The following is a 10,111-nucleotide window of genomic DNA, read 5'->3' as shown; positions in this document are numbered from 1 at the left end:
GCAGTTTCTTCATCCTGTTGGGACATATGATACACCTCCTTACCGTTGGTACGCCCCAGATGCATCCTCTTACCCTTCGTGACATTTAATCTCAGCAGCCATTTCTTCGACCATTCTTGGAGCCCACAGAGGTCCTTCTGCAGCTCTTCACAGTCCGCTTGGTTCTTGGTTTCCCGAAATAACTTGGCGTCATCGGCAAACATTTGTATGGAGGATTGTACAACGTCAGGCATGTAATTTATGAAACAAACAAACAACAGCGGGCCCAATACACTGCCCTGTGGTTGGTACCCCGCTTGTGACAGGTACGGATGATGATTTCGTGCCATTGATCACCACACACTGCTTGCAGTCATGCAGAAAGTTTTCTATCCACGCTAGGACATTTCCCCGAATTCCGTGCCCACGACCTGTGCCCTGGTGGACTAATCCCGCAAAAGAAAAAAAAGGCAACGAAACTACTAGGTCTTATATTCTTTTAAGAAGGCCGTCTAGATATCTGGATGGTTCGTCACTCGTCACGATCTTCATGAGAGGTGCTTCCTCGTATTGAGTCCCCGAGGTCTGCTAGAGATTGTCAATTGATTGAAAATGTCCAAAGGAGGGCCACCAGACTGGTGCCTACTCTTCGGAACCTCAGTTACCCAGAAAGATTGGATCGCTTGCAACTACCGAACTTATACCACAGGCGGTCGAGGTGCGACCTAATCGAAGTATATAAATATCTCGAGGGGCACTACTCAGTCGAATGTGTATACTTGGAGCTGGCGGACGTCCGCCCCACAAGGGGTCACGGCTCAAGATCGAAGAAGCCACAAGTCCAGAAAACTATGAAGCCAAATTTTTTCGGAGTGAGAATTGTAAACTCTTGGAACAATCTGGCGGAGAGCGTTGTGACGGCACCGAGTGTGATCTCTTTCAAGACTAAACTTGACCAACACTGGAACAGGTTCCGATATATTCAGGAGCCAGTGCATCCCCATTATCTGCCAACAGTGCGTATCAGAGACGTGACCGACCTCCCAAGCGGCTAACGAGGCGATCAGTGGCGAAGAGGATAAAAGTAAAAGTAAAAAGTAGTCTACATACATTATTTGTACATCTGGACGGTAATTTTCCGTGGCGCTTATAAATTGAATGCGTCACAGTTTCTGGTAATACATCTATTCTCCCGCCGCGAACAGTATACCCAGAAAAGGCAAGGGGAAATTTTTAATTGTTATTAAGTAGTACCTCATGCTGGAGGGGCAGTATGGGCGCGGCCGGGGTATTAAGGATCATGACCAGCACATCCAGCGCCTCTACCTCACACCCACCATCATTACACCCAAAAACCTTTAGCGCGTAAAACTACTAGAATTACTAGTCGCGACTCTTGGCAACCACAGATGGTCTACGTATTTTGTCCTGTTTTGTGAATATACATATTAAAATTCTGTACAGTATAGCCTAAAGACAATATAATTTTAGTGCTTGTCAGATAGTTCCTTAAAACACGTCCAATCAATTACTCCAACAGTTCATTCATATGTGCAGTATTCATTTTCAAATAACTTCATTTAGGAAAACCAGTACAAATACGATTATATTTATACTGTAACTTCATTAGAAATATGAGGCACCTTCATGGGATTGGTTCTATTGCTCTATTTCAGAACAGTTATGATTTTATTCAATGTTTTAATTATTATCCCACCAGTCCCATCTACACTTTAGTTTAATTTTATAATTAGATAAAGTTGCGTTCATATTGGATTTCCTCTTGCAGTACGTTTCGATATACTGTACAGTATTATTCAGTTATCTACTGACAGTTGTTTTATACCTAGCTAATAATTTCCTAAGTCCGTCATAAGTTTCACAAATACTAAAAATTAATGATTAAAGGCAAATAAACCTTCAATTTCTCCTTGAGGAGGTGTGCGGTACAACTTAGGTCGTTGGAGTACCACCTGTATTGACTTAATTTGCAATCTCTCAACACGGTAGCCAGAGAACCCGTTTTCTACGATATGTTCGGGTTTGTTAAGATTTGTTTTTAAGTTCGTTGTTTTTGGGTTAATAAACCTTTTCTGCAATCTTTATTCAAGTATAAAGTGCACAATATATTTTATCTTTTATGCATACATATGCGGAGATATTATGAATGTTATGCTTGTCTTGTGGATTTTAATTTCATTTAACTCGTGGATATTATGTATTGATTAATGATTATATTCAGAAGGACATTATTTGAGGTAAACGCACGACTCCAGTTAAAGTCCTCTACGTTGATATGTAACCTCTCGTAAAACTGAATACCTTATTATATACAGTATTATGTAGTACCTATGTCCCAATACATTGGCTATTGTTTCCACAGCAATAAATAGTCTATCCCTGAAGCACAATTTCCCTGTTTATGATAAATGGAAACTAAAATGGCTGGTCGACTTCATTATATCTGCTTTAGTCAATAGTGATATGTGATTTATGGTGTAAAACTGTCTATTAAGCAATTTGGTTTGAATTATAGTACAGTGTACAGTCGGGGTCAAAAGTCCTGAACACTTGACAGTATTAAAAAGAGTTTTATCCACTTTTGCGGTTCAGGCATAATATGTGATGACAAGTAGTGTTATTAGTATATCCCAATCATATATGTATAACTCAGAAGTAGATGTCAGATATTGCTAAGTGTAGTGTTCAAGTCGTTTGACCCAGACTGTACATACACGATCATTTACTTGCAACGGTAACAATAACCGTGTTTACTGTTAACCGTATAAAGAATTTAATAATAGAGTTGAATGCTAAAACTTATCTTTTATCTTACTAACACTTCTAGACAATTAAAAAGTGGATAACAAACTGTATTGTACATATACTTCAGAATTCGAATATCACCAGATACATGAAGCAGATAATGAATGAAGCGCTGAGCCTTCACGACACATTGCATTTTTTAAACAAATTTCCTGAATCAAATTTTTTCCAATGTTACTTACAACTTAATAAATATTTGAGCCACAAAAAAGTACGTTAACATTTTTATAGATTTAGTCAAATGTATGTAAATTCAGTATATGGTATTTACAGTGTGATGCTTCAAAGTTCGGGGTTATGTGGTTTGAAAGGCCCGCCCACCTGAGCCACACAGGCGAGGGGGGGACGTTTGTCGAGCTGCCCAGCTAGACAAAGTGTAATGCTTACATCATTATTATTACTTATAAAATTATGACCACAGTGTAGATAATAATTTTTATTCAACATAAAATTTTAACATAGTAACTTGTGACATATTTTTTCTTGGATTATGTGTGCATATAGTTGTGAGATACAATGCATTATTGGAACCATTTGTGAGAGAGTGAGGAGGAATGGAGATGTCCAAGAAGTGATGCACGGTGCACACACAAAAGGCGACGCCCTCTTGTGTTTAGTGTTAAAGATGGGGAGCTATAGGGTCTTTCGCCCGGTTTAGTGGCTTCTGTGGGCGTACAGTGTCGTGAGTGTGGGCGTGGGCGCTTGCGGTGAGATGGCGTCGACAGGCCCGCGCCCCGACACCCATCCTCAAGAACCTCCTGCTGCTGCCGCTGCCACCGCTGCAGCGTCACCACCAGCCATGGCGGGCGCGGCCGCTACGGTCAGTCCACAGAAGTCATTGCAGCAGCAGGGGCAGCCTTTCGAACCTCTGGACAAATCCGCCAGCCAGACAGTGAAGGTGAGACACTGCAGGCGGGGCGGACTCACGGCTACCTACCCACACCCTCCCTCTCTACAACTTTATTCTCATGTTGTTGTGCTTTAATTACTTCACTGTACACAAGAGGCGTAGGTCACTACTCATAGACAGTCAAATAGTACTACTCAACGCCCATTTCAGCAAAAAATGTTAACTTTGTTCCCTCATACAATGGAGGTGGGGCTATTAGGGTTTTCATGGTCTTCACACCCATACCCAGCAGTACAGCAGTCAGGTACCCCCATACCCAGCAGTACAGCAGTCAGGTACCCCCATACCCAGCAGTACAGCAGTCAGGTACCCCCATACCCAGCAGTACAGCAGTCAGGTACCCCCATACCCAGCAGTACATGGACCAGTACAGCAGTCAGGTACCCTTTTTAAAACATGTGTAGTGACTGTACCCAAAGTTTATCAGGTATTGTCTTATTTAAGCATTGTCAATTATCATGTTTGAACCATATTTTTTAGTTTTTATTTCTAGTTTACAATTATGAAACCTGATATGCATAACCTTTCATTATACCATACGAATGCCTGCATGCATATGACCGGTGAATATATCAAAGTTAAGCTGGATTGAACCAGTGAGCATTGTCACCCAAGCTTTAACTTGAATGTTACAAATTCTTAAATTTTTTACTACTGGATCACTAAAATAGTTGTTTGTAGGATTTTGATTACAGAATACTGGATTTGATACATGAATGTACTGGTATTGTTAGCTACTTGTTCATGGATCTGGTACTAAACTCATCAGAAATTAGATAAAAACATCAACTTTGAATTGTACTTGGGAAATGGCAAGTACTGTAGGTCTCCATGCCTTCAATATTGAGCAAATCACAAAAGGTGTTACTGAATTGTGACTGCTTTTAACCAAATAATCTCAGATATGGCAGTATTCAAGAATTAGTTCCTGCTAGACTCATAGGTTAGTGATGTTTGCTCCAAAGGTGCAGAGGCCACAGCTTAGTTTTTGTTTCCAAATTAAATTAAAAATATATTTGTATTTTTTAGTTTGATACCAGACATGTCAACAAGGATATTCAAGCAACAGATGTTTTATAAAGAAAAATCTCCAAAGTTGATACTGTACAGCACTTGGTGGTTGTTATGTACAGTATTACTGCACCAGTGCTTGACAAATAATTCCCACCCAAATCTCTTATAGTTTATTGATAATTTATTTTAATTTGCTAGTGTGCTTAAGGCTCATAGGCATTGTCAAGAGGGAAAGTAATTTGTGGGTATTCTAGAGAAAATAATGTTTTCAACAGAAATTAATCATAGGATGGTGTTATAATAAGATATTAGGTACCTTGTACCTGTACTGTACTACCTTATATTGGTGAGGTGCAGGCACTGGTATTTCCTTTTAACAGTAACATGTATACAGTATAACATGTTACTGTACTATCAGACAGTTTTATGGTTACAAATTAACAAGCAGTGTTTGTCGAGAGTGGTTAAAAGTGACAAAGAGGGTCATTTGAAATTTTTTGTTTGGTATTTTCATGGACATTTAGTGTGTGTATAATGCATGTACAAATTTGGTGAAGGAGCAAGAAAAAACAAGTTTGAATTTGTGAAAAGGAAGGGTTATGATCCGGTTTTCACTGATGCTTTATGATGACAACATGGTGCTCTGCCACTCTTAAGAGATGGTGATGCCTGGAAACTACGTACTGTACAAAATAGTGACCCAGGGTTAACTATGGTTGGTTTATGTAGGTTTTATTCGTAGTTAATTTTATGCCATTTTGTGTTTCATATTTCTTTGTCACGATCTATATAGCTTTATTTTGTAACTATTGTTATTCTTGTTTACTTACAAAGAAAATTCCATTAGTGTGAGTAAGTCAAGAATGGAACAAAATTGGTAAATAATAATTAATGGTTTATTGAAAGAGCATGGCAGCCAGAAGGCTGAAAATATACAGTTATATACAGTAATTGGGGAATGGGTCACTTGATTGACACATAACATACAAGTACCCTGTAACATAAGTGATACAAATATGATATATAATAACATAGTGGGAAGAAGGTTATACTATAGGGCATTTCAACATAGTAACAGTGCAAAAAGGTAAGATTGGCTGGGAGTGAATAAACTGATTGATCGTGAGTTGTTGATAATTTTTACAATGGTTGGTACTGGGATGTTCTTTTTGCGATCAGTACGTGCTCGAAGGGCTGGATGTGGTTGTGGTGTCGAACAGTAATTCGTGGACGGGGGATCTCAGGTGGAAGTAGGAATCGGTGTCGAGGATGGTTATGTAATTTCAGGAGTGCAGACCAGGCGGTACAATGGGTGGCTAGTCAGTGATGCAGTTACTGCCCACTGAGTCCTTACATACATTCACTTCCCATACCCATGCTCTTTATATTACTGTATATATATTTTTTATTTCTAAGCCATATTAAAGTATTACTATGACTATTCCACAACTTTTATAGTTTCATTACAAGTAACAATAGCAACATGCCATCTTACAGGCCACCTCATCCCCAGTTTTTTCCCTTTCCCAGTGGATCAAGCTGCCACGAAATCAAATTTTGATCGAATGTTAATTATTGCATGTTTTTGTAGGCACATCTAGTTGTTATGTGATATAAGTCTAAATGAAAAGCTAACTGCGCATCCTGATGTTCTTGTGTTAAACAAGTAGAGAGGTACATGGCTGCCAAGTAAACAGAAGGACCCTTCTTTCCATGTATTATTATTACCTTACAATTACCACTGCCATGCCTGCCTTACACATAACACTAGGTATCCAAACCATCATTGGTCCCTAGGAGTTTGGGTAAAAGGAATTGAACTGTATGGGAGATGAATGTGGTGGGGATGCACGGCAGTATAGCGAGAGATTTGAATCATTCTCTGTTGAGACTTCTGTGCTTCACAGTTATTAATCCTCGTGAGTGAGTGCAGGGACTTTTTACGTACATAGTACAGCCACTCCTCGACTTACGACCCACTCGACTTACGACCACCCAGACATACGAACGCCCCAGTCGTACCAAAAATATTTAAAATTACATATTTTCGAGTCCCGGCATTTGTGATTGCGCTGTATACTGACAAAATTTTCGTTTGTAATTCCATTTAAAATGGCTGGCAAGCTTAAAAGTGAGAGTTTTGTGGTGCTTAGAAGAAAAAGAGACACCCAGTTTAGATTTTCTATGTATTTTTTTTGCATTTTCAACTTACGACCTGGATTTGGGTCCCAAACCCTTTCGTAAGTCGAGGAGTGGCTGTAGTTCAGCAATAATTTGACCTCGTAAGTGTGAAACCATGGATATTGATGACTCGGATAATGAGGACCACCTGTACCTGTTTAGGTTGGCTGCACGAAGAGTACTGTATTTGTTGTCCAGTGTGACCCAACTAAATGTTGCAGGTTTTCTTCAAATCCTCCAGTTTCCTCCTTTACTATATACAGTATTACTGTACAGTACTTAAAATGCCTTGGGGGAGACCAGTTTGTCACTAACTAGTAGCTAAGGCTATCCAGGCTGGTCAGTACATTCATTTAAGATTGATGTTAAGGGTAGTAGAAATGAGCACTGTACATACATAACAAGGTACAGTAGTGTGGAAAAACTTGTTTTTAATAGGCTGTGTACAATTTATAACAGCACTAGGCCTATATCTTGAACCAATAGTTTATAAATTGGATGAAGGCAGGAGTTCACTTTGGAAGTAATTGTTCCAAATTAGAGGTTTACTGCTAAAGGTTGGTAATTATGAAGATTGGTATTGTGGTCTATTTTTGTCATAGCAGTACATGAAGCTATGAACAATAGTTGTATCTTGCACGTCTTCCAAAACAAGCCAAAATCATCCAACCAAAACCAACTTAACTTAGTTTAGGAAGTTAGGTTAGTTTGACTTATTTTCCCTTGCTTAAATGATATGGATTCCACTGTATTTGTATGTTTTTTTACCCAAATTTAAATTTGAAAAGCCAACTGCTTCATATAATTATAGGACAGAACTCAATGAGTAGATCAACATTTATTCTACAAAATTTGTAGCAAAATGCTCTGTAGTGGGTTAAAATATATCCTGATACTGTACAGACATAAATACTGAACTAGAAGATTTATTGTACAGTAGTTATATGCTATACAACTGTGCTGTACTACGGGTATATACAGTACAGTATAGACATTTTTTTTTATTAAAATTTAGGGTTTAAAGATTCAGAAAGTACTGTACAGGTATTCCCAAAACCTTTATACAGTACCTATCATATATTTATATATACTGTACAGTGACATGATAATAAAACTGTTACCAGTGTTGGTTGGTGCCTGTTGGGGCCAACTTATGATGATTACAGTACTCTAGCTATATCATTGTCCATCATCGAAACTTTACCAGTCCACACAGTTCACCCAAAGCTTTGTAGCTTTTGAAGGTTCTGTTGTTCTATCTAAACCTCATAATATACTCACATAACACAATAATATTATTTCCTAGTGTTAAAATGTTAAATTGAAGGAAATGTCTTTTATTTAAGATCTGGTTTGTTTCTGTTTTTTACTCACCTTTTGTAGTGAGTATAACCAAGGAGGTTGAATGGATGGAGGCGGTGTTTGCTGTGTATGTAACAGAGACGCGTGAAGCCAGGCCGCCATCTTGGTGAGGGCAACAAGGCCGCAGTTGCCGCAGCTAATTACGAACAAACGGTGGTTATAGATAAATGCAGGATTTATACTATTGTTTTATTTATTATGCACATTATAGAGGGATCAACCAAAGAGGATGAAGTCACTGAGAGAAAAGTGCTGCCATATTGGTCAAGGCATCAGTCACACTCAGTGTCTTCACTTGAGGCAGCGGGTGCCGCCTCCATTCATTCAACCTACTTGAGTATAACCATCCTCATGTTGACTTTAACCATTCTTGTATTAATGTTATTAGCCAACATCCAAGATTTGTGAAACATGTCACCTTTAATCATCTTGTTGATACTACAGTACTGTACTGACTAAACCCATGTCACATCAAGATAGCACCTTCATTAAGATTTGATTAGAGATTGAAGAATAAGGTCTAGACGTACCGGTATAATAAAGGGTCAGAGTGAATGTTTCTATAGCTGAGTCTGACCACTCATATAATAATGATGTTGCATAAATGTTAACTGGTTGAAAAACATTGGATCTTAGTTATTAAAATGACATTCTCAGATTGGAATAAACCTCCATGTTTTCACATCTCATTCTTGTGACTTATACTTCTATATATCAGCATGTTATTAAATTCCTGTGTACCCAGCAGCTGAAGACTGGGTGATTTGGATATTGACCTACTCCATGCAAACAGATGGGGTATGCTAGTCTGCATATGTCTGTGTTCATCCATGCATCCTGGTTGTGGGTACAGTATATCTCTGGACTGAGTGATTGGATATCAACCAAATGTCCCACAAATCCTGCACACATAGTTCTGTACCAGATTAATTTTTGAGGCCTGGGTTTAAGATCATGGTCACAAGGTCATGCATGTGGTCTTTAGGTGCTCAAAGTGGTTATAAGTAACGAGAGTTGCTCATATTGATATCTGATGACTCCTAAGTGCTAATAATAACCCATAGTGAGTCATGTGTGCTCATAATGACACCAAGTGACTCAGAAGTGTTCATAACCTGATACAGGGGTAGCTCATATTTTTCATCACACTCACCAACCCTGGACAGAAGCTTCCAATGAAGAAAGGAAAGAAAGCAACTTTACTTTGATTGTGGCATGATGTACATTAATTTATTCACTAAGTACAATACAGTAAAGCCTCGAATAACGACATTAAAGTGTCCTCCAATATTGCAGTGTAAGGTGAATCGTCTTATCGCGAATCATTAATTACCATTAAAATAAAGCAATAATAATGAGATGCATTCCCAAGAGTGACCTTTTCATATCTTTTGTGTGGCCTTTTACCCTCCTTCTCCCCAAAACAATACAATTAATGAAAATTGCAAACTACGTATTTAAATTTTAATGCTTTGTTCTGTTAATGGATCCACTTCAGAAAATATGTTCATTGCTTGCTCCATATAATATCCACAGACCTCTCACCTTTTTCATATCGTTTTAACACAACTAGTTTCTCGGCTAAGCTTATACACTTTCTATTAGCTTTTGAACCAACATTACCATCACTTATTCTCTTGCTCATGTTGAATAGGGTTGCAAAAATGCTGTAGGAAACCTGAGAAAGTTTTTCTCCTGTTCCTAATGCGTGTAAACATAAGGCCCGCCAAGCTCCGACTGTTGTTTGCCACTCATTAGCAAGGCAGCTTCTCTGCGCAAGGCGCTCTTTATTTTTTTTACTGTAATTTTTTTTCTTTTATAATATATATCGGGATTTAG

At 38.5% G+C, this 10,111-nt stretch overlaps 1 protein-coding gene across 2 annotated transcripts in view; it reads left to right on the top strand.

Moving 5' to 3' along the window:
- Nucleotides 1-3,323: 3,323 nt before the first annotated feature.
- LOC121857741 (cortactin-binding protein 2-like) overlaps nt 3,324-10,111 on the top strand; it is a 115,380-nt gene continuing 108,592 nt past the window's right edge. For both annotated transcript variants that reach the window (XM_042353864.1, XM_042353863.1), the window contains exon 1: nt 3,324-3,703. In XM_042353864.1, the coding sequence (XP_042209798.1) occupies nt 3,518-3,703 (186 nt within the window). In that variant the 5' untranslated portion in view covers nt 3,324-3,517. The remainder of the gene's footprint in view (nt 3,704-10,111) is intronic.

This window comes from Homarus americanus, unplaced genomic scaffold (assembly GCF_018991925.1).
Source record: "Homarus americanus isolate GMGI-L3 unplaced genomic scaffold, GMGI_Hamer_2.0 scaffold16712, whole genome shotgun sequence".
NCBI lineage: Eukaryota > Metazoa > Arthropoda > Malacostraca > Decapoda > Nephropidae > Homarus > Homarus americanus.
The sequence above is the reverse complement of the archived record's forward strand: the minus strand, read 5'-3'. Positions and strand labels throughout refer to the sequence as shown.